The 26,780-nt window shown below is 36.5% G+C and overlaps 1 protein-coding gene across 10 annotated transcripts in view; it reads left to right on the forward strand.

Annotated features, from left to right (window-relative positions):
• LOC105219786 (protein PALS2) overlaps positions 1 to 26,780 on the forward strand; it is a 111,800-nt gene that overhangs the window by 9,349 nt on the left and 75,671 nt on the right. For 6 of the 10 annotated variants that reach the window (XM_054226422.1, XM_054226424.1, XM_054226426.1 and 3 more), the window contains exon 2: positions 21,284 to 21,325. The exons of the other annotated variants lie outside the window; for them this stretch is intronic. In XM_054226422.1, the coding sequence (XP_054082397.1) occupies positions 21,320 to 21,325 (6 nt within the window). In that variant the 5' untranslated portion in view covers positions 21,284 to 21,319. The remainder of the gene's footprint in view (positions 1 to 21,283; positions 21,326 to 26,780) is intronic. 10 annotated transcript variants of the gene reach the window in all.

Consider the following 26,780-nt stretch of genomic DNA (forward strand, 5'->3'; position numbering starts at 1 on the left):
TCGATAGTTAGTAGGATCAAATGTATTTAGTTTGTAGGCACCGTTACTCAAAAGCTTTATAAAAAATTTGTTTTTTGTTACAACGGTATTATTCGAATATAATTTATTAAAATCTTTAACATCGTTTATTATAATTGGTGGTGGTTGGGGAACTATCAGCTTTACGTTTTTTTGAAGGGCGCTTCTTTTTGAGTATCCTCTCAGTTTCTTTAGCTAGGCCATCTTCATCAGTTTTGGTTTTGGTGCTGTACTAAAAGGCTTGCTTTAACTGGCTTTCAGTTCTTCGTTTTCTTTTTTGAGTGCTATATTATCTTTGTGTAATTGATTACTAAAGTTTTAAGCCTTTCATTTACAAGAGAGTAAGCCTTTTGTAATTCTCTAATTTTATTTACTCTAAACGAGCTTAGACTCGGCGTCACCTCATGTTGAGGTTCAGCCATTTTTGTTTTTAGCGATTTCCCTACTGGTGTTAGCAATTTGTCGTTGGATCGGTAATGCAGTTGGGAATAAATCCTGTATGTCAGCTTTGATCACAGCTGGTAATTGTAAGAACAGCTGATTGTACATATAATTATTTTCTCACGCACGTGTTTAGTACGGCTGTCTCTATTAATAATAACGTTTTTTTATAATTTGTTTTTCTAATTTTTCGGTTCACTAAGTTTAAGTATTTTTTTTTCTTTTTTATAAGATTCCGCAAACCACAAAAGTGAATATATATGCAAATTGAATATAGTTAGGACTCTGTGTCTTTCTTTAATGCACAAAAATGCGGTTTTGCATTCAGTTTAACAATGTAATTGAGGCTTTTCCACTCCACCGAAAATCGTTGTTGTTGTTGTTGTTGTTGTAACGGTTATCTATCCCTGCCTGAAAAGAGAAGCTTAAGTCTAGTTGTCGTCGAAATCATCTAACGGGAGGCCCAGGAAACGTGCTGTTTCGACAGGGTTGGACCAAAGGGAGAGGGGTGTTAGATGAGTAGGGTTCATTGGGCATACAAAGAGGTGGTTAGAATCATGCGGGGACTCGTTGCATGCGGGACATGTATTTTGAATGTCGGAGTTCAGTCTGGATAAGTAGGAGTTTAACCTGCTACAATATCCAGATCGAAGCTGCGCGAGGGTCACTTTGGTTTCACGTGGCAACTCGAGCTCTTCGTCTGCTATAGGTGGTGGTTTGGTTCCAAGGACGCCATTCACCGAAAGGGAGTCGATGAAGGTGTTAATAGCTCCACTGTGAATGGCGTTTAGGGCGTGTCTAAAACTGTTTGCGTCCGCAGTTTGGTCGGTATAGGGGTTGAGTTCGTCGACGTATTGAAGGAGCGATCTCTTGATGCACCTGGAGGGCGGTTCTGCTTCCAGCAAGTGACTACAAGGGTGATTTCTACGAAAACACCCGAGTAGAAACTGCTTGGTAAGCAGTTCATTATGCTCCTTAATAGGCAGCATAATGGCCTCACTATGTAAGTGTGTCATTGGTGACATCAAGAGACATCCTGTTGCTGTGCGGAGTGCAGTGTTCTGGCACGCCTGTAGCTTCTTCTGCTGCGTGTCACTGCATCCAGGCGACCATACCGGTGCTGCGTAATTTACGACCGGCCGGCCGATAGCCTTGTAAGTGGCCAGCAGCGTTTCTTTGTCTTTTCCCCAAGTGCTACCGGCTAGCGACTTGAGGATTTTGTTGCGGCTCTGTACTTTAGTGACTATCGCAGTCGTGTGTGGAGTGAAGGAGTGCAGACTGTCAAATGTAACTCCCAAAATTTTGGGGTTATTTACTGTCGGAATTACTGTCGAATCGACATGAATGTTAGGACTTAGTCTGTACTCCTTCGTCCAGTTGGTAAAAAGGGTCGCCGTGGATTTAGTGGGTGCGAGTGCCAGGCTCCTCGCAGAGAAGAAGCGAGAAAGTTCGGGGAGGTAGCTGTTCACTTTCGAACACATGTCATCGATGCCAGTGCCCGACGTCATTATCGTACAATCATCTGCGTAGGAGGTAACGGAAATTCCCTCTGGTGGTTGAGGAAGTTTAGAAATATAGAAATTAAACAGTAACGGGGAGAGGACACCGCCCTGTGGAATCCCTTGTTTAATTTTCCTAAGTTTTGATGTTTTACCTCGAAATAATACCGATGATTGTCGACCGCTCAGGTAGTTCATAATCCATCTCTTCAGCCCCGGAGAAAGTGTTGTTTGTTCCACGTCTTCTAGAAGCGTTGTTAGGTTGACCGTGTCAAAAGTTTTTGACAGGTCCAACGCTACTAGGACGGTTCTCTTACAGGGTGGTTTCTGATTTAGACCATGAACTATCTGGGCGTTTATGACGCTAAGTGCTGTGGTGGTACTATGCACTTTACGGAAGCCGTGTTGATGTTTAGCTAGGTTCAGGTGGTATGTGAGTGTCGGGAGCAGTAAGGCCTCAAGCGTCTTCACTGCTGGGGAAAGGAGAGTTATCGGGCGATAGGACTCCCATTGGTTGGCGGGTTTCCCAGGTTTCAGTAGTGGAACCACTCTTCCGATTTTCCACATATCGGGTATTTTAAGAGTGGTTAGCGACAAATTGAGTACCTTGGCGAGAAATTCTACTCCCGTTGAACCTAGATGTTTTAACATTAAAGAATTTATTCCGTCAGGGCAAATGGCTTTGGAGGACTTTGTCTTCCTGATGACCTCCTGAACCTCCCCACTGGTGAAAACAAGTGGCTCGCCGTTGTTTCGCTTTTTGCGCAGCCGTCTGGTGACACGTCTTTTAGCCTTGTCAACCTGGGGGTGCAGTATGAATTGTCGGCTAAAATAGCTCGCGTACCTCTCCGGGTCCGAGGAGGCATGGCTATCGAATTGAATTTCAACTCGGTCGTCATGTCTCCTCGGGTTTGACAGGGATTTGACGGTTGACCAGAGCTTGCTCACGCCAGCGGAAAGATTGCAGGACTTCAAGGACTTCTACCCATTTCGTCCGCTTATAGTTATTGCACGAACTGGGTGCAGGTTGCACTGCCGTAGAGGCAACAGTCGCAGTATTGCGTTGACAGCAAGGGGCCACATAACGTGTGGTCCACTCCCTATGGGTCTTAAGGCCTGAACAGGTCTTAAGATGGCTCCATCCATTGCATGTGTTGCACCTAACCGAGGTGGAATTTGGATGGAGCCTTTTAGCGCATACGCAGCAGAAAAATACCTCAGGCCCTGGGTTGGACTCGATGCCAGCCCGGAGTAAGAGGATATGGAGCAACCCTGCTGCAAGGCGTTGCTCCAATGACGTACAACTAAACTTAAAACTAATCGATCCAAACAGGGTTAGATCGCCGAAAGGGCAGCCCTTGACCGGATAAAATCCGGGTCAACTCCGGTGCGTAGAACCGGCTGCTGTGGGAGTCGACCGAAAATCGTACTTGCGTTCACTTCAACTGTATTTGCGAACACATAGATAGAACACAATTTGCGGAAAATGAAGTAACATTTTCTAATGCAGTATTAAGACCAAGATTATCACTTAACATTTGAGCTAACTTGAAAAGACATTATAACTCAAATCATCTACATTGATTTCAAGGTTTTTTTAATATTAATTACAGGTGTGAGTGAAACATTAATTCTACTTATTTGAAAATGTGAGATACTTGGAAAACTGTAATATATTCCACAAACTTTCTGATGGCCAGATTTTGATCCTAAAGGATCATTTATTTCAAAATCGTCGAGGTACAGAAAATATGATATAATTACACAGTTTTCTGTATGTTTTGAATTTCGCCAAAAAGCCCCATTAAGGAAATGAGAATAACAATTTTATTCTGAAAAGTGTGCCATATTACGTTTGCCTTTAACACACCTTACATTTCGGAAAAAAAACTTTTTATTTGAAAAGTTATGTCTATTACTTAGATATCAGATTTTGCTAATGCTAAAGAAGGATTATTCTTTAATACAACTTCTGAAAGATAGTTCCTCTAATTGTTTAATTGGCTTATACTCAGAGCTAACTTCTGAAAATGGTTGAGAAAGAGTTTGGGTTATTTCATCGAGTGAACATTTGTGTTCACTAAAGTTAGGTAAGTCTTTTAAACAATTATATATTGGTGTCATAAAACATTGTGTAGCAGAACATATTAGTGATTAGCGATATTACTATTTTTGAATCACTGTGATTTCAATGATTGCTATTATTAAATCACTGATTTTTAAAACTAAGCCATAAATTCAGCTATGAAAGTAAAATTTGGTATAAAGGATTGCTCTTGGAAGGGATATATTCGGATGTAAATTTTTTGGGAAAGTAGGCGTGACCGTGGGGTCCCCCCTACTAAGTTTTTTGTACATATCTTGTACTACCGTAAATTACAAATAATAAATTTCATTATAAAGATGGTACAGAAGAGCTGCACTTAAAATGGTATATGGCGTGGTTCCGCCCACTTATGGGTCAAAAACCATATCTCCGAAACTACTCGACCAATTTCAATGAAATTCGGTTCATAATATCTTGCTGGCTTCCCAATAATATATTATGAAAATAGTCCAAATCGGTTCACAACCACGCCTACTTCCCATTTACCAGGCTTCGAAGTCGATGTGAATCGTTTACTTAAATATATATAAAATAAGCCGATATAAAATATCGGATAAGAACTTTGCACTTTGAAAAAAATTCAGAGGGAATATTTTTTCTCTAATAATATGTCTCCGTGCCAAATATGTCTCCGCCCCTTATACCTAATAATAGGGTTTGCACATTTCAATGGATTTTATACCATATATATGCCGAATACGTGAGTCCAATTGTGTGTTATATTAATGAAATTACATAAATCAATTGCGAGAGTATAAAATGTTCGGTTACCCTCGAACTTAGCCCTTCCTTACTTGTTTTATATTGCTATTGCGATCGCAACAAAATTGCTACTGTGATCACTGAACAGTGATTGCTACATTCGAACTGTGATTGCTACTTTCGAACTGAAATTGCTACAGTGATCGAATTAGAATCACTCAAATGCTAATGCTACAGTGATTGGATTAGAAGTACTGAACTGCTATTGCTACAGTGATCGAATTAGAATTACTGAACTGTTATTGCTACAGTGATCGCATAAGAATTACTGAACTCCTATGTATATGTACTGTAATCGAACAAAAACACTGATCTTCTCTATAGCAACTGTTATCGAACTCAAATTACTGAACTGCAATTGCGATTGTAAATCACTGCTATTTACAAAAATTGATCAGCAACAGCGATTTTGCGATATTCGATTTTTCAATCACAGTGAAAAAATTACCAGTAAAGAAATATTGCTCATCACTAGAACATATACATAGAACCAAGAACGTATTTCCTAGAAAAAATTGAATTTGAATGCAATTGTAGATTGTTTAAATGATGACGAAAATGAGGGTATTATTAGGTTTTCTGACGAATATGTTTTTGTCGAATCAGGCAAAATGGGTGAATTGTGTAAAAATTTCTTCTATTTCGACGATATTTGATCAGTACTTTTATTTCTAGTATGCCTTGAAATCTATATATATTATTAAAAGGTTTGCAACGGATGAAAAATCATCTAAATATGCCATACTTGTTTATTTCTTTTTGAGTATTCAGAGTATTCAGAATTAAAATCATACGATAATTTTAATTTTTTAAGAGTGGCAACTCTGAGTGATAAAAGAGTGAATAATAGTGTGTGTTAAAAAAAATATAAAAATTTACTGAAAAAGGCGAGAAATAAAACAAAATTTGCACATCAATCTGAAGAATACAAAGCGCGACGTTCAGGTGCGTTGGAGTGTAGAAGCAGCGACTTACAACCACTGACTAATTTGGATTGGAAGTTTTGTAATTATCAGCTTTGTGGACACAGAGGAGAAAACCATCAGCTGATTGGAGACTTTTTGGCGCCACAAAAGTTAACCTAATATTATAACTTATTGTACCTTAGCCTAAAAGTATACTAAATTTAAGGACAATAATTTTTTCACAAGGCAACTAAACTATAGAGTTACCAAGTATTATTTATTTTGTAATTTTTATTGTTTATATGCAATTATATACATACATAATAATAAGAAATTTCTAAACGTAATGCCAATTATTAAGACACCACCTCCAGGAGGTGGTAAGATAAATAAAACAGTTAAAAAAGATGTAACTGTTGAAGGACTAACGAAAAAACTTGAGGAAATGGAACAAATGTGCGCAAAACTGTCATTAGAAGTAAATACTCTAAAAGCTGAAAACCTGAAGCTTAAGTCTATTGAAGAAAACAAAATTCCTAACTCAGAAAATAAGGCCGAATTCTCAACGGATGAAGAAGAATTAGCAAAAGAAACTGAATGGATATTGAAGAAAAGACCAGCTAAAAAACGAAAAGCGGAGTATTCTCCTGCTCTTCCGGAAAAGGCAGATAAAGCACCATCAAAACCGCTTACCCCAAAAAATAGTTCGCGGCCTCCACCAATTATGGTGTCTGGAGATTCTAACGGCAGCAATTATCAGCAGCTATACACAATTGCTCTCTCGACGAACCAAAATCAAACTCTATAAGTCGCTCATTATTCCCGTCCTGATGTATGGCGCTGAAGCGTGGACGATGACAACATCCGATGAGACGACTCTTGGGGTTTTCGAGAGAAAGGTTTTGCGCAAGATTTATGGTCCTCTAAACATTGGCAACGGCGAATACCGCAGACGATGGAACGATGAGCTGTACGATTTATACGACGACATTGACATAGTTCAGCGAATAAAAAGACAGCGGCTACGCTGGCTAGGTCATGTTGTACGGATGGAAGAAAACACTCCAGCTCTGAAAGTATTCGATGCAGTACCCGCTGGAGGAAGCCGCGGAAGAGGACGACCTCCACTCCGGTGGAAAGACCAAGTGCAAAGTGACCTGGCTTCACTTGGTGTTTCCAGTTGGCGCCAAAAAGCAAAAAGGAGGAATGAGTGGCGCGCTCTGGTGGATTCGGCTATAATCGCTTAAAGCGGTTCCTACATATATATATATATACACAATTGCAAAATCGGAAGCAAAAACAAATTTTACCATTAAACTATTAAATAATGGAATATACAAGCTAAATACTTTCTCTGTAGAAGACTACAGAAGCATTTCCAAAGCACTTTCGAGCAGGAATATATCTTGGTATAGTTTTGAGAATAAACAAACACGGGCAGTTAGAGTAATTATAAAAAATTTGCACAATTCTTATGATCCGAAATCTATTATAAATGACTTGAAAGAGCAAGGTTTAAATGCACTGAGTGCTGTCAATAGACTTAAATGGAAAGATAAAACTCCTCTCGACATGTTTTTGGTAACATTTGATCCCATGGAAGATATAAAAAAGATCTATGAGACCAAAACTATATTAAATTCAATCGTTTCTATTGAACCAGTTAAATTGCCTAAGCTGATACCACAATGTAAACATTGCCAGTCATTTGGTCACACACAAAATTATTGTGGTAAACAACCAAGATGCGTTAAGTGTTCCGGTAAGCATAAGACCTCTGAATGCTCAAAACCAGAGCAACAGCAGCCTAAATGTTGCAACAGTGGAGAAGCGCATCCAGCCAACTATAGAGGGTGCCTTGTCGCCAAAGAATTACAAAAGCTACGAGCAAAAACAATTGTCCACAAAAAAACTGACGGTATAACTCGAAAGGTAGAAGATCCTGCAGATTTCAAAACGAAAACCAATGAACAGGAAGGACCTAAAATTACAGCTGAAACATTGAAAAAATCTACTTTTGCTCATGTTTTAAAAGCTAATAATAACGAGAATATTTCTAATAACAGCATTTTATCGCAGATCTTACAGAAACTCAATAAGCAAGAGGAATTCAACACCTCCTTACAAAGTCGTTTATGTAGACTTGAAAAATATCTGTTTAACAACAAAGATGTCTAATTCCATAAAGATTCTTCTATGGAACTCAAATGGGTTAATCAAACATAAGGATGAAATCGAAATTATAATGAACTCGGAAAATGTTGACGTATGTATGATATCGGAGACACATTTTACGTCACAAACCTATTTTAAAATTAAAAACTATGAAACTTACCATACAATTCATCCAAGCAATTGCGCACGCGGCGGAAGTGCAATATTAATTAAAAATACGATTAAACATGTTGAGGAAGAAAAACTTACAACTGATAAGTTTCAAACTACAACAGTGACTATTTACGGAGCTAAAAGTCCACTCTCATTTACGTCGGTGTATAGTCCACCAAGACATCAAATCCAATGTGAAGAGTACCAAAACTTAATAAATAGACACAGATATAGATTCATAATGGGTGGAGATTTCAACGCAAAGAATACGTACTGGGGTTCGAGGCTTACGACTACAAAGGGGCGAGAACTTTATAAAGCACTGCAGTCAACCGGAAGTTATGCATTATCGACGGGCCTACCATCATATTGGCCAACAGATAGTCAAAAAATTCCAGACCTGATAGATTTTTTCATTGTCGGGAAAATATCCCGGAACTATCTATCGATTAATCAGGGTTATGACCTAAACTCGGATCATTCGCCAATCTACTTAACCTATAGTGAAACCGTAATTTTTAAAGACAATACAGCGGCCTTGTGCAATAAACGTACAGATTGGGAATACTTCAGAAAGATCATGGAATGTTATGAAAGCAAATATGACTCTATGTCAAATATAGACCAACTGGAATCTGAAATTTTACATTTTACAACAAGCGTGCAACATGCAGCTTGGAAAAGTACACCGAACGTAAGGAAATTTGCTGTGAACTCTCAATATCCCAATGATATAAGAGAAATAATAAAATTAAAGCGTAAGCTACGACGTAAGTGGCATCAAACTCGTTGCCCTGTTGATAAATCCATTCTAAATAAAGTGTCAAAAGATCTTAATCGGAAAATTAAGAGATTCAAAAATGAAAGTTTCGCAAAATATCTTCGGTCCTTAACCAATGAAAGAAATTCCGATTACTCTCTTTGGAAAAGCTGTAAAAGACTACAAACACCAAAAACTCATGTATGTCCCATTAAAATAGGCGCTGATACTTGGGCCAGAGATAATTCAAAAAAAGCGGAAGTATTTTCCGATTATTTAGCTCAAATATTCTGCCCATACGAAACAAATGTAGATTATCCTACTGTTTGCAGTCAGGAAAGCGAGGAAATCTCAAGTTGTACAAGCAGTGAGTTAAGTGCGGAAATAAAAAACCTGAAAAACAAAAAGTCCCCCGGTTACGACCTGATTACTGCCGAGGTTCTAAAACAGCTTCCTCCCGTAGGTATAGTAAAAACTACCAGCATTATTAATGCGTCCTTTAATCTTAAATACGTGCCAACTTATTGGAAAATTGCTGAAGTTATTATAATTCAAAAGCCAGGAAAACCAGGATATGATGTATCTTCTTACAGGCCCATATCACTTCTACCGACAATATCGAAACTTTTTGAGAAAATTCTCATAAAACGTCTCAATAAAATCATAGAACGAAAAGCCAGATTTCCAGCTCATCAGTTTGGGTTTCGAGCTAACCATTCTACGATTGATCAAATCCATGGAATTACAAATACTATAGAAAAAGCATTTGAGGAAAAGAAATTCTGTTCTACCGTGTTTTTGGATGTTGCAAAAGCGTTCGATAAAGTTTTCCACAAAGGACTGCTTTCGAAACTGAAACTAATTTTACCGAAACAGTATTATGATATCATAAAATCATATTTGTGAGATCGCTACTTCCGTGTTAAACAAGGAGACGAGTATTCTAGTCTTAAGAAAATAAAAGCAGGAGTTCCACAAGGTAGTGTGTTGGGCCCTCTTTTTATATTTTGTTCACGCATGACCTGCCAGTAGACTACAATTACACAACAGCCACATTTGCAGATGATACCGCGTTGCTTGCTGTTGGTAGCAGTGCACATGAGTCAACTAATAATCTCCAAGAAGCTGTAAATAAAGTCCTACATTGGGGAAAGAAATGGCAGATAAAACTCAATGAAGCTAAGTCTGTACACATTGTTTTCACGTACAACCAAATTCAATACTTGCCAATTTTCATAGACGGTGTACGAATACCATACTACAACTCCGCTAAATACTTGGGAATGACACTTGACTCTAAGCTACGGTGGAAAATTCATGTAAAAAACAAACGGAAAGAACTAGACATGCGACTCAAGAATATTAATTGGCTAATTGGTGACAAATCAGTGTTATCCATCGAAAATAAGTTACTTATCTATAAACAAGTACTCAGACCGATATGGAGCTATGGTGCACAACTCTGGGGATGTACTAACGCAAATAATAAGAAAGTCATCCAACAATTCCAAAACAAAATACTAAGAGTTATTGTCAAAGCGCCTTGGTATTGTAGATGTGCTGACATAGAGCGTGATCTAAACGTAAACTCAGTTAACGCTGAAATATTAAAAATTGCAGCAACACATGAAGCCAGGTTGCTAATGCATTGTAACGAAGAAGTAGTCATGTTAACTTCTAGAGATGGACCACCAAGACGACTCAAACGCGTAAAGCCCAGCGATCTTTTAAATTAGCCAATACTCTCAGAGTATTTTTGTAATTTTGTAATACTCAAGTTGTTTGTTAGTCTTTCTTTTGTAAATATTTTAGAACTAGTTGCAATGTAAAATAAACAATAAAAAAAACGTCATTGGAGTTGATGTGCCAACGGCTGAGTTTTAGGAATTACTAAATAAAAATTTCACAAAATACTGTTTAAATATATATCTTTGATACGCTTAATTCTTTAAATCAAATATATGAGTGTATATACTTAAAAAAAATTGTAAAAGAACCCTTGTTTTTATCTGAAACCCACCTAACACCTTAGGCAATTACCTGAAAATATTCCCCACAACACACACAAAATATGTCGGTGTTTCGAAAAAAAAAAATTTATAACTGATTCTGACACAACTGAGAAGTGTCGTTATTGTGGTTAAAAACTAATGCAACATAACAAGTTTAAGAACGGCACATTCTAATATCACGTATTATACCACCAATATAGGTCATTCAATCAGTCATTTATGGTTATCATATTGAGGTTTCATGTCAGGAAAACTTCTCTTTCAAGTCAATGAAGTGACAGAAATCTGTTGGAAATGCTATTAATCCATCGAGGTGTCAACTGCGACCCTACCATTTCCAACTGCTTCTACAATCGCAATTTGATATCGTTGCAAAAACACTCATATGTTAGTTGTTAATTGGCTATACTTTACGTGTCGCCACAAATTAGATGACTTTAGGCATGCGATTAGCCCGTCAGTAACAGTTGATCCAGGAATAATTGGAAGAGTCTGGCGTAAATCACCTGTTAACAGAATCCGGGCTCCACCAAAAACGTTTATCGACAATCAATATCTTTTAAAGTCCTGTGCAGTACCTCCAGCGACTTCTTTAATATTTGGAAAATCATCGTTATAGCGCTATTTTTGGCGATTTTGCCGACTGGTGTTTCGTTCATTTGCAATTTAGGAGTAATTTCAAGGCCGAATGTGCCGTTTGTTTGCCTACTAACAGGTGCCAAGTTACCCCTATTCCCGATAACCTTGGTGGTGAAAATGAGTGAAATTGGTTCTGAAATCACATCAGCCCTTATATACTACTAGCTTTATACCCGCGGCTTCGCCCGCAGTGGAGTCATTAAATAAGTATGAGAGATAAAGGGTAAGGGTATAATAATAGAAATGAGTCAATATGATAACTAAATTTGATTGTTTGGCTGAGATCAACAATTTTTAAAAATTACTACAGACAGAAGTTTCAACACTTTAATATATGCTTATTGAAATGCAACAAAAAATGTTAAAATATATTTCACCGTAACACAAATAAATAATTCTGAATTCTAACAATTTAAAAAAATAAAATACAAAGTATTAATTTAAGATATTTTTGTAGATAATGTTATAAGTTTTCCTGTCGCGTGCAAATTTGTGTAAATTCCTGGCATTGGATACACGTGAACAGGCTACATAAAGATGACCATGTTTGTCCTTGTGCCTTGTTTATAGTAACAGCAAAGCTAAGCTTGACAGGAAACTGAATCCTTTTAAATTGGAATGGAAGGTCAGTGGGAATAATTGGTATCCGAGGTATTATAACACTATTTCCCTTACCGACACCTGTTAAAATAGTAGCACCAAGTATGTTTTGTCCCAATTTTGTTATCCGAAGCTTTGTTCCATTACATAGCCGAGGAGCATCTAGATTTCGCATAAGCATTACTGGTACATTTAGTTTCAATTGAAGTTTATGTGACGGGGTGTACCGATAGTTCAAGTGAATTTAAAAACTCCACAGGATATGATGTACTTAGTTCCGTATCCATAATTGTATCCATTGACTTCATTTCTCCCTTAACCTAGTTTGGTGCTAATATTGCTCTTGCACACAACCACTGATCACTACACAAATTTTGTTGTAATTCCGGAAAAACATTAGCAATGAGATCCACATCAATTTCTACTAAATTACAAAATTCTCTTGACAGTGATATGTAGCCTTCAGCGTCAACGTCTAAACAACCATCATCAATTTTCAACAACATTTCTGCGTAAAGTCCTGAATCCACGTCATTATGAAGATGCACCCTCATATTCGTTTTCAGGCGGAGTTTTTCAACTGTCGACCATAAGCTTGACGATTTAATGCACGCTTGAATTTCATCTGCTGGTGTTCCCCTCTGAATCACTGGGAGGGTTTGACGGAAATCACCAGCCAATAAAACTACCATGCCTCCCATTATATCTGTACTATCTCGCAAGTCCTGGTGGGTCCGGTTTAAAGCTTCTATAGCCTTCTTGTGAGACATTGTACTTTCATCCCACACAAAAGATTGCATTCTCGCAGCATTCTACCTCGTGAACAATTTTTACTAAAATTACAGATGGGCGAATCTTCCTGCGCCAAATTCAATGGTAATTTTAAAACGGAATGTGCCGTACGACCGCCGTTTAATAGCGTCGCGGCAATACCTAACGAAGCTACGGCAACTGCTATTTTTTGGTCTTTTCTGACGGACATTAATAATAAGTTAAGTAAAAACGTTTTTCCAGTTCCTCCTGGTGCATCGAGAAAGAAGAGTCCACCACTACCGGAGTCTATTTTACGTAAAACTTGATGGAAAACATGATTTTGCTCTGGAAGTAATTGAGGAACTAATTCTGTCACTTGATGTTGCAGTGCTATGAAATCATAATCTAGCTCTCGTGCAATTCCATTATCAAAATCATCTATATTGTCTCGTCGAGGGCTCGACATTCCAAAATCATCTAATTTTTTTTTTTTTAATATAAAGTACCCTATGTTGCTTCTAGTACCTTTAAGAGTATATGTACAATGTTTCATGATGATCGGTTCAGTAGTTTTTGCGTGAAAGCGTAACAAACAAACTTACATTCGCATTTATAATATTAGTAGGGATATGTTATGACTTTCTATGGGACTCTATGCCGAATATATAGGTCATATTGTGTGTTATCTTAATAAAATTACATCAATAAATTGCGAGAGTGTAAAATGTTGAGTTGGACGTGAACTTAGCCTTTCCTTATTTTTTACAAATTGTTTTGGGCTATCGACACAACCTTATACAATTGAACAATAACAAAAATATTTTAACAAAGCAACAATGACAACCTTCAAAATATAATTTTTTTGTTTTCTCTTTTTATATTTTTCTTGTCAACTCGAATAAAATTCTCTTATTGATATCTTTCTCGCAATTTTTACATATTTACTAACTTTCTAATCTTTTTCTGGCCTTCCACGAATATTTCAAGACTAAAATTAGCCAGATCGGTTTGAACAACCAATAACTTCCCGATTTTAGAAAATTTTTAATTTTCTTCGCGGAAAGTTAAAAAGTTTAGGGGTGGACCACCCTTAACATTTAGGAGGATGAAAAATAGATGTTGTCCGATTCTCCACCCTAGCCGATATGCACGCTAAGATTCACGAAAATCGGTCGAGCGGTTTCAGAGGAGTTCAATAACGTACACCGTGACACGAGAATTTTATATATTAGATATATAATATATTTATAATATATAATATATTTATAATATATAAGATATTTATAATATATAAGATATTTATAATATATAATATATTTATAATATATAATGTATTTATAATATGAGTATTAACCCATCATAATATCTCTCCATTCTCTCAGCCCTGCCCTGAATTTTATCATTTCACCAAAGAACTTATTTTCAAATCTATTGAGGAGCGTAAACACATCTTCAATTTCCTTTGTTTTATTATTTGGAATGTGGTGATTCCATGCACTTTTAATAGAGTGCACACATCGTCACATAATTCCCACTTTTTAAATAAAGATAATGTTTCCGGAAGAACCATATCCATATTTACATAAATACAAATAATTTTCACTTTCACCCACCCTCGCTGCTTGTTGAATTGAAACTAGAACTATATAAATTGAAAAAATAAACAGCTCCTAATTATACTCTCGCAACAAAGTTGCTACGAGAGTATTATAGTTTTGTCCACATAACGGTTGGTTGTAAGTCCTAAAACTAAACGAGTTAGATATAGTGCTATATACATATATCAAAATAATCAGGGTGACGAGAAAAGTTCAAATCCGGATGTCTGTTTGTCCGTCCGCCGTGCAAGCTGTAACTTGAGTAAAAATTGAGATATCTTAATGAAACTTCGAACACGTGTTCCTTGGCACCATAAGAAGGTTAAGTTCGAAAATGGGCGTAATCGAACCACTGCCACGCCCACAAAATGGCGAAAACCGAAAACACTTAAAGTGCCATAACTAAGCTATAAATAAAGCTATGGAAGTACAATTTGGTATGAAGGATCGCACTAGGAAGGGGCATATGTGGATGTAATTTTTCTGGCGAAGTGGGCGTGGCCCCGCCTCCTACTAAGTTTTTTTGTACATATCTCGCAAACTACTAAAGGTATATAAAGGCAACTTTCTAGAGTCGTTTCTTTTAGGTACTACCTTATACAGTCCAAAACTGGAGGAAATCGGATTGTAACCACGCCCACCTCCCATACAAAAGTTATGTTGAAAACTACTAAAAGTGGGTTAACTCAATAACGAAAAACGCCAGAAACACTAAATTTCACATAAGAAATGGCAGATGTTTTTACAAAATGGAAAATGGGTCAAAAACCATATCTCAGGTATTACTTGACCTATTTCAATGAAAATTTGTTTGTAATAGTTTCTTTTCATCCCAATGATATGTTGTGAAAATAGGCCAAATCGCTTCACAACCACGCCTACTTCCTACATAGCAGAATTTAAGACGATCTGAATCGTTTACTTTACAATATATAAATTAAGCACTAGTAAAGATATCGATGCAGAACTTTGCACAAATACTACGTTTATAGTGTGGCAGCTCAATTCTAAAAATCACCGAAATCGGACCATAGGTTGTCAAGGCCCCATATATCGAACATGAGGACCTCGGTACTTCTAACCTATTATTAGGGCTTCCAAATTTCAATGGACTTTATACAATATATATGACGAATATGTGTGTCAAATTGTGTATTATATAATATTAATAAAGTTAAATAAATAAATTGCGAGAGTATAAAATGTTCGGTTACACCCGAACTTAGCCCTTCCTTACTTGTTTTCTGTTAGAATAGGAGTAAAATAAGCAAAATAATTGGTGACTATTGAAATGTTGGATTCAATTCTAATTGCATATGTAAGAGAGACAAATGAAGAAAACGACAGATTCGTCTGTACTATCAAGTCTGTTCCAGTCCGTCGCATAGAAAAAAAAAATCGCATGTAACCGTTACGTACATCAACTTATTTTACTTGTTGCGCAATTTCCATAATTGCGTTTTAAAAATGTGATTAATAAGATATTTTTATTAATTCTTTTATTTAATTCTCTTTTTTCTCAAATTTTTACAGAAATACATATTAAGCCTTATTGTAAACTTTAGGAGAATAAAGCATTCCCATGAATTTTTATTTCCACACGAAAGAAAATTTCTTATCACGAATTTCGTGTGAATGAAAACGTATATTCGATATTCTGTCACAAATATTTTTGTTTTGGTTTTTTTGATGATTCGTATTGTGGCTAATTATGAAGATTACGTTTATAAAGCCAAATTCGCGACTGTTGTAAGCATAAATTATCATTCCATATCGAAGTGTTCTTATGTTTCCACCAACAACTTTTGCAGCTAGCACACGGTTCCAATTTTTAAAGGGACAATAACAGCTTCAACTAAGAAAAAATAAAATATTACTGAGGACAAAGAGCTCCCAAAATGTTGAGAACTCGTAAAATGTCGAGATTTTCCTTGGGTCACAACCTGAAGCCCAACTGTCCAGTAGAAAATCACAATAGGATAGGTAGTGCTCCCACTTGTTTCCATTCTCCTGTCGATAAGACTGACATGTATAGTTCTACAATTTGCTGAATTGTCATTAATCTGTAGGACGCTACACTTCGAAGCAATAGATCCGCTGCTGCCTTTAACGCGGCCCTTACACTTTAAAAACGCTAAAACAGTCTTGAAGACTATTGAAACGCCCTCACATAATAATAATTTCACTATGGTTTCATATAGCCAAAGAACTAGCTTACCATAATTCATATTCAGCCTTATGGTAAACTTCATATAAACGACATTTCCAATGAAAAAGCTAACACATTTGTGTTTTTCGTATTATGTATTTCACATGTGGAAAATCTCACATCTTCGAAAATTTTCCCTTGTAAATGTAATTTTGTTCATGTGAAACAGCAAAATTTGTTCACAAAATAAATTGTTGAGAACAAGTATTAATATTAATGATTAATTTAAAAACTATTTGAAAACTATAAAGGAGCTGCCTTTATGCTGCGATATCTGAATTTGGTATCCCCGCAAAACTAATACGGCTGTGTAAGCTGACGTTGAGCAACACCAAAAGCTCCGTCAGGATCGGGAAGGACCTCTCCGAGCCGTTCGATACCAGACGAGGTTTCAGACAAGGTGACTCACTCTCGTGTGATTTCTTTAACCTGATGCGTTAGTTCTGCTTTTTCCAGACTGGATAAGGAAGCGAAGCGTATGGGTCTGGTGGTGAACGAGGACAAGACGAAATATCTCCTGTCGTCAAACAAACAGTCAGCGCATTCGCGTCTTGGCTCCCACGTTACTGTTGACAGTCATAACTTTGAAGTTGTAGATAATTTCGTCTACCTGGGAACCAGCATTAACACCAATAACAATGTCAGCCTGGAAATCCAACGCAGAATCACTCTTGCCAACAGGTGCTACTATGGACTAAGTAGGCAATTGAAAAGTAAATTCCTCTCTCGACGAACAAAAACCAAACTCTACAATCTCTCATCATTCCCGTCCTACTTTACGGTGCAGAAGCGTGGACGATGTCAACATCCGATGAGACGGCACTAGCAGTTTTCGAGAGAAAGGTTTTGCGGAAGATTTATGGTCCCTTAAGAATTGGCAACGGGAATACCGCAGACGATGGAACGATGAGCTGTATGTGTTATTCGACGACATAGACATAGTCCAGCGAATAAAAAAACCGCGGCTACGCTGGCTAGGTCATGTTGTCCGAATGGATGAAAGTGCTCCAGCTCTGAAAGTATTCGATGCAGTACCCGCTGGTGGAAGCAGAGGAAGAGGGAGACCTCCACTCCGATGGAAGGACCAGGTGGAGAGCGACCTGGCTTCGCTTGGAATAACCAATTGGCGCCTAACTGCCAGAAGGAGGGATACGTGGCGCGCTGTTTTGGACTCGGCTATAACCGCGTAAGCGGTGTCTACGCCAGTCAAGAAGAAGAAGAAAGTGCAAGTGGCTGCTAAAAAATAGCACTGGATCTATTACTTCGAAGCGTAGCATCCTTCGGTGAAGTGACGATTCACTCTGGTAATAAGTGCCCGCTGACTGCGCGCCCGATACTGGTAAAAAATTTCTATCCTTACTTTCAGTCGATAGCAGTTATTAGGTGCCTGGTCACGGAGGAATCCTAGGTAATAACGTAAGGCTAATGACCTCTCAAGGCTAGGCACGTCAGTCTTAACTACAGTAGAAAACAAATAAGTACGAGCACCACCTACGCTTTGTGATCTACTGGACAGTTGGGCTTCAGCTGAGCTGAATAGAAGCAGGTCAGTCACAAAATCCCTCTGAACCAAGGAAAATAGATGTCTAGGGCGCTCTTCGCCCTCAGTAATACTTCTTTAGTTATAGGGGTCATTGACCCATTACAAATTTTATCCTTGCGATTTAGTGAATTTAGAAGCCAAAAACATATGCAGATTTGTAGTAGGTTAACTGCGCTTTTTCGAGCCTTAATATATATTAGGGGTTTTTCTGACATCCTAAAGGACTATCCTTATAGTCTAAGTGTATTCATCCTCTTGTGGGAAACAGACATTAACCCTAACCTAAGGGATACTAACAAAACACAGTTGAAGTTTTTGGTAGTAAACAGCTTTTACATAGAATAGATAAGGAGAAAGTGCAAGCATTTTGGAATAGTAATATGATTCCCTGGATGCATGGGGCCACCATCGAAATCGACTGCAGAATAGAACGAGATTGTTAAGCTATGCAATGTGCATCCGTTCAAGTTATTTTATTAAATTATACCTTCAAATATACTATTATATCCTTTTCCGTGATGGAGAATGCAAGGCGGGCCAGCTGTGAAAATTTTTATGTGGATAATCTATGCTTTTATGTAAAAACAGTCGCGTAATTGGCTTTATAAACGGAATATTCATTTATAGAATAATCAAAAAAAGAAAACAAAAACATGTGTGACACAATGCCGAAATTCGAATATACAGAGGTAGTCAAAATTATTTACACATCGGACGTTTTTTTACAAGTTTTAAACAAAATGCATTCGCTTGTTGTTGTCGCAGGGTAACAAAATGCTATGTTGTTGTAAACCTTGATCTATTCCCGAGCGAATGAAGTCGGTTTGACAAGAATAGCGGAGAAATACGCAAATGAACTGAAGACTCGCAGTAGTCAAAAGTATTTACACACATTTTTTTGCGTCAAAAGTATTTACACACAACTTGAACTCTATTATCCTGTTGTTATTTAATGATATTTTTTTTTTTTAATTTTAATGTTTAGTCTAAGTTACTATTCTAAGGCGATAAATTCATAATTGGTTACACCGCCTTTGGCATCAATAACAGCCTGCTTTATGGTCCGAATTGATTCAACCCAATTGTGCGCTAAGTTAACTGTTAATTTTGATCAAATGTCGGTAATTTCGGCGTTTTCGGTTATTATATCAATTGTCCTCTGATATTTAATGAAAGACCAAACGTTTTGACTAAAGTTTTGATCAGGGCTGTGGGGAGGTCAACTTGATTTGCTTCATTTAAAACTTTTGTATGTAAATATCCTTCATGAAATGGAGCATTGTCCTGTTGTAATATATGGTCAATAGTTGGAAAAGGCCGACTAACCACGACAATGGCATGATCATGTGAATTCTGATATATCCGGGTCCCTAGGGTCCCTAAATTAGTACCAAATCTCTAAAACAGAAGTAAGAATAATTTCCCCAAAAAATCATAATGTCACTCCCGACTCTATTTTGCGTCTAAACTGCATTATTCTTCTTCTCACGTGGTAAATGGATAAAGGGTTTACTAATGAAGTCCTGGAACTAATAATTAATAATTACTAATAATAATTAATAATTTATTTGCCCACTACAGGCTTTAGGATGCAATTTAAGGCAAATGAGAGGAATATCGGTTTTTTGATTTCGGAAATATTGACCACTTTATGCACAACGTAGTCATTTATGTTAACTTTTTTTAAGGTCCTGAGCAGTGCAGCATCATTGACTGTTCACAATATGCTGATTCGATGGTGCTGCAATATTAAGAGGACTAATTGTGAGATTTTGTATGACAGTTCCTACTAATCTTCAACATTATCTTGGAGTTATCACAGGTTTCTGCCCAGTTATCTTTAAAATATCCTTGCAATTGTCGGTCTCCTTCTTTTTAATAACATCATTAACAGTATTCCATCAAATTCTATAAATTATAACTAACTCCGAAGCCGAAACCCCAGTCTTAAACTTAGTAACTGTCTCCGATCTAGTTATAATCCTTAATTCCTTTGGTTTCTGCATTTTATTTACCAATTTTTATATTTTATTATATTTATTATTATTTATTATATTATGCTGCAATATTAAGAGGACTAATTGTGAGATTTTGTATCACAGTTCCTACTAATCTTCAACATTATCTTGGAGTTATCACAGGTTTCTGCCCAGTTATCTTTAAAATATCCTTGCAATTGTCGGTCTCCTTCTTTTTAATAACATCATTAACAGTATTCCATCAAATTCTATAAATTATAACTAACTCCGAAGCCGAAACCCCAGTCTTAAACTTAGTAACTGTCTCCGATCTAGTTATAATCCTTAATTCCTTTGGTTTCTGCATTTTATTTACCAATTTTTATATTTTAAGGCTGAGTTAGGTTGTTATGAATGCAATAGAATCCAATTACTACTCTTGTTTCTTGTTTCAAATCCAGGGATAAAGGCTAAATCGCCGTGTGAAGATACTTTTGACGCAAAAAAAATGTGGTAAATACTTTTGACTACTGCGAGTCTTAAGTTCATTTGCTTATTTCTCAGCCATATTTCCAGCTATTCTTGCCAAACCGACTGCATTCGCAAGCGAAAGCTTTTTGTGTGAAACTTGTAAAATAACGTCCGATGTGTAAATAATTTTGACTACCTCTGTAAGTTTTCATTAACACGAAAATCATGATACGAAATTTTCTTTCGTGTAGAAATAAAATTTCATAGTAAAAAAAAAAACGAAATGTGTTTTTTCATTCGGAATATTGTTTCACATTATGTTTACAATAAGGCTGATTAAGAAAAATTATAAGATTTTCGTATAAATAATTTATTTGAACCTAAATCTTATTGAAATAAGAAGAAATAATTATGAATTGTTTAAAAAGAATTTCTGAGGGAAACTAAAGGGAATTCTTTTTATTTATTTTTTTTTTTTCATTTCGTACGTCCGGTCCACTTCTGAGCCCAAAACCTGAAGTAAGATTGTCTTATTTTTATGTGGTATTTTTTGCTTTGTGTATAATTGAAATCGGATTATTCAATGTACATGTTTTTAACTGAGGGGGCAATAATTAACTATATTAAGAATATTTGACTTACAAAGATTAATACCCCTGTCTGTTTTATTCGTATTTCAGAATTAATAGAAGTCTTGTTCACACTTGTTCACGATTATGCAGGTTAGTATTTAACAGAAAATATTCATGTAGTTAATGTTTATGTATGAAAATATGACCCTCCAAGAAAAAATATATATTATATCCATTTATTTAATAAGTATTCTACAGGGGCTGAAAGGTATCTGGCGAACATTTAGTTTGTTATGGTTTTATTGTGTACGAAAACAATTCCGTGAGAGTGCAAATCAATACTGCCTGAAACCTTACAGGACGACTGTTGTGTTTGTCAGATTGTGCCTTATCAAGGCGGGAAAAAGGAGAACTAACAACATAAAATCGACGAAAAGGGGGTTTATACCAATCCTCTCCTAGCTTTGACGCATGGTGAATATCTGGTTAGTTGTTAATTTTCCTGGTCTAAAGGCTGATAAGGTCCAATCAGTTTTTTGACGTTGGGCTTTAGTCTTTCACACAGTACACTCGATAGAACCTTTCTTTCACACAGTACTCTCGATAGAACCTTATACGCGATATTTAGGAGAGGTGTCCGCTCCATAATCCCAGTATGCCCTGGACATATGAGACCTTGAAACCTTCTGTTAAGCATCTAATCTTTTTATAAAATTTTACAGCATTACCCATGTCGGCCAGCTTAATAAGGTTTTCATACTCTCGCATTTCGGTCTCTTTCTTTTTATATCTGCAAATGCGTCTCGCTTCCCTCTGGAGCTCTCGTTATCTATCCCATCCCGCAGGGGTTGTGGTCGTTCGCAACGTTGCGCGGTAGGCAGTCTGTTTTTTCTTCGCTGCGAAACGGCAGTCCGAGTACCGTTCCGCACTTCTCTTATATCGAGATGCTGATGAGTGCTCTCAGAGAGCAGGAGTGCAAGTTGAGTATAAAATTTCTTGACTGTCTGTTGCGATTTCATCTTTTCGACATCGAATCTTCCTTTTGTTTCTTGACGGGCGTTTTTTGCTGCAGGCGGGAGCGTATCTTTACTGCTATCAGATAGTGGTCCGAGTATATAAATTATTCAAAGGCGTTTGTAAGTTGTTTTTGTATTTTTAATTTATTATTTGGTGAGCTAGTGCTTCACCTTATGAGCCACAATTTATAACTAAAACTTAAATCTATAGAATATAACTAGAGCCGATTTTCACTACTTGCTACGTGACTTTGCACCAATTCTCTTATCCTCTCGATATCTTCGGTTGCACTTTTAATAGCATCAAGCGACGAATACAGTGGCTGACGTGACATAACGAATTTTCTTATCTATCCTCTCAATGTCTTCTTTGCACTAATAATAACATCAAGCGACCTCCCCTTCTAAATGTAGGCCGTCCTCGGGCTTCCTCAGGCTGTCAATAACAATCTTTAGGGAAGATGTGCGTCTCTTTTCTTTTAATTTTTGGAGCACCTTCTCAATAGAAAATACAATAGCTATGCTGAAGACGTTGAACGTTGCAGGCCTTATTGCCAGCTTTTTATGTGTCTCCAATGTATACTTTATGTTAAGCCTTTGTAGGTATGATAGACTCAGAATTTCTTGATGACCAGTGATATTCAAGGGCGCCGATGTCGCTGAGCCGGGGTGCCGTCCAACAATATTCTTTATATTTCGACTTCTTCATCGAACGGTTTTTCCGGAACTCTTGTCCATTTTTATAGTAACACTTACATCATTTAAAATGATAATACCGCAGTCTATCACTTCAAACGGTTTTAGGTGACTGTAAGTATTGTAATGTGCCGTGTTCTTATAGAAAGTCTTCGTGTGTGTGGTGGTGTAGTTTCAAATTAGCAGGATCTTATAGCCGCAATCTGCGACGTTGTAGCATTTAGCAAAATGTATTATTGTGCCGTTGTGTTCGACAGGAAACTTAGTTATATGTTCACAAACTAAGCTAGGTCCAATACATAAAATAGACGGAATAATGAGAAAGGAAATTAATTTTAATGTTTTGCAAACATATTTGCCTTATTTTATTGACACGTGTGCATGCCCAATTGAGAAAAACGTATTTCAACATGATGGAGATCCGAAACAGAGTAGGGATGGCCATTAAAATAAACATCACTGTTTTATTCGATATGATGCATCGAGACTTGACATCGATTTTGTGCGACGCATCGAAAGTATCAAAAAATTTATTTAAAAACTTTAAAACTACAAATTAATTTAAATTTTTTGTTTGCATATGTTTACGAAATATCACTTATGCTAGTAATGAAAAAATTCTATTAAAAACTAAACTGCTAAATAAATTTGAAGTGTAACAGTTTTTATTAAAGGATTTAAAAATAATGTTATTCAAAGGTTTCAGTTTATAAAAATAATACAAAATGATGTAGCAACAATTGTTAAGTATTTGAAGGGTAATTTATATAATTTTGGAAATTGTGTTTGTAAATCGTTCCAAATTTCCAGCATCTTTTTGCACTAGTCTTTCAATTGGAGTGTGCAAATTTATAAGGATAGCTCGCCTAACATATCTTTTTTTTATTACAATTGTACTTAGTATACAATGATTAAATACTAACAACAATTCAATTCTAATAACTTAAAAATAATAATTAAAAGCTAAATGTTATTCAAAAATTCATTTGCTGCTACAGTTGCCTTGCTAAGTCTGAAGGCCTCTTACGTTTCAGTCGGTTTTCTCGTTCAGCAATATCGATGAGTCTGGATGCCTCTGCATTTACATGCTGTACAAGCCTCATTTCGTGAGTCTTTGCAAGTTTGGTTATTTCATTTACTACTGAATTCACACCAAGATCACGGTGAAGGTCAGCAGATCTAACGTACCAAGGAGCATTAACTATACTTCTTAGTACCTTATTTTGGAAGCGCTGAATGCAGGCAATACAGTTTTGAGTTGAGCGATCCCATAGTTTATATATAAACAGCTTGTTTGCGATTGAAAGCGTGGATCTCCTACCGACCAGATGGTAAAACTTAGCAAATTTTAAATCAATCTCGCACCTTTTTTCTTGTCATGCTCTTTCCAGCGAAGCTTAGCATCTAGGGTGATTCCTAGGTACTTAGCATTATTGTGATGTGGTATAAGAGTACCATTTATATAAATGGGATGGTATGGTGATTTTTTTAAAGTAAAGTCTACGTGCATTGATTTGGAATCGTTAATTTAATGCGCCACTTGGAAGCCCATTTAGAAATTGCATTGTCTGTTGTTTGCACTCGAAGGGTAGATACTGAGGTTGACTCTCCTGCTGCTAACAGAGCTGTGTCATCAAATGCTGTTGTCACATAACTTGAGTCAGTGGGGATATCACTTGTAAAAAGCAAGTAAAGCATTGGCCCCAACACGCTTCCCTGGGCAACACCAGCTTCTATCAGTTGCAAGTTTGAATATGCATCCTCTTGTGTTATGCGAAAGTATCTGTCTTTCAATTATTTCGCAATATTGTTTGGGTAACATGCATTTCAATTTCGGCAGTAGATCCGAATGTCGAAATGTCAAAAGCCTGAAACACTAAGTCTAAGTCTAAGGAGGCCGCCGCACAAACGTTCTTTTAATCCATAGCATTTTCAACGAAATTACCGATTCGGTGCACCTGGTCAATTGTTGAATGAAACGAAAGCCGAACTGATGTATTAGTATAAGGTGTATCTTTCTTCGATCTATTATTAATTTGAGCCTCTTTATGAGAACATTCTCGAAGACTTTCGATAGAGCTGGCAGAAGCAATATTGGCCTATAAGATGTGACATCGTGTAGTGGTTTACCCGGCTTAGGTATCATAATAACTTCAGATACTTTCCAAAGCGATGGAACGTATCTCAAGTATAATGCACTGTTTACAATGTTTACAATTCATTGGGAGATTGCGTAATATTTCTCCGGTTATTAAATCAAAAATGCTCCTGGGTCGATTTTTAGCCTTGCGTTCCTGATAAGACTTAATTTCTTTACTAGTAACTGGAGAAATGCTGACGAATGGATCCAACCAACTATTTTCAAAGTTTAGCTCATGTCCATCGTTAGGTGTAAATGTGTTTCTTAAATGATTTGTAACTACTGCAGCTTTTTGTACATTAGTTTTGGCCCATTCAGTTTCGTTTAACTTTATTGGTGCGACATGTTTTATTTGTTTATTAATATTCCTTGCAGTTTTCCAGACCGAATAATCGGTAGCTTTATCAACAGTGAGTTTGGACAAATACGTTTTGAAGGAATAGTTTTTAAATTGTCTAATTTTTGTTCTTAGTGCCGTTGTACATCTACTAAGCTCAGTTTTGAGAGCAGCCGATCTAAGTCAACATGTGTCTGCTTCAGCTTAAAATCGACTTTATTCATTATAGTGCTATCTTCAATATATAAATTGATTTTCGATACTTAAGTATAATGACTGAAATTTCTGTAGCTTGAATTTCTTCAGTCTTAATCTGGACTTCTTCGAAATGTTTAATAATACTTTTGATTAAAACTGCGCTTCCTCTTCGTGCTGAGTTTGCCGGGTGCGGAGTGTGGTATAAGTCATAATTTTTGAATTTTAAAATGGTTCGTAAAATGTGTTTCGGACAACAAACATACATCAATATTTCTGTCGTTTAGAATAACTTCCAATTTATTATTACCTTTGGAAAGGCCAGTGGCGTTCCATAGCATTATTTTCAAAGAGTTACTGTTCATCAATAAATTTTATATGGTATTCAATATATGGTATGGCGCTGATAATTTTTCTTGTTCGTTTAGTTTATCCAGAATTTGCAATAAAGCTGAAACTACATAGCTCGCGTATGCGAATGCGAAAGCGTGAAAGTGCTCTTGACTGCGTATATTTCGAGCAGCTCCATAAAAGCGCTTTTGAATGCGTCCACAAGGTGATACACAGACTCAATTTTTATTTGCGAGTTTGAAAACGAACTAAATAACATGGACAAGGATTTTCAATTTTTAGTGATTTTTATTAGCAGTGTTCATAGAATACCTTGAATTAAGCAACGGAAGGAAAATTTAAACTGCCTGCCTTGTATATTAAAACTTTATCACACCTTATCTTTAAAAATAACTTTAATAATAACCAAAGTGTATTCAACAAAGTGAACCAGGTATATGACATTTCATTTTTTTACCCGAATTCGACATGTTTGTTGCCATTGATTTAACCCATACATTTATTCAAAAGTTCAAGTTTTGAAATTCAAAAGTAAACAAATTTCAAACCAAAAAAAAATATTTTTTAAATGAATAAAAGAAAATGCCGAATACTTTCTGCTTAGGCAAGACAACTCATGGAAGCAATTTACTAAGGTTTTGTGCTCCAACTGACAAATTGCAAACAATTTTATCAATATATATTATATTGTTAAAGTTAAAAAAGACGGGTTAATGTAAACAAATACATGAATTGTTTACTATTTTATTGTCAAAAGCGGGTATGTCAAATACTTAGTTCACTTTGTTGAATACACTTTGATAATAACTAATTAATAAATATTATATTTTACAAAATACTTATATTGTATCGAAGAAAACGAGCTTAAAC

Source organism: Zeugodacus cucurbitae, chromosome 3 (assembly GCF_028554725.1).
Source record: "Zeugodacus cucurbitae isolate PBARC_wt_2022May chromosome 3, idZeuCucr1.2, whole genome shotgun sequence".
Classification (NCBI taxonomy): Eukaryota; Metazoa; Arthropoda; class Insecta; order Diptera; family Tephritidae; genus Zeugodacus; species Zeugodacus cucurbitae.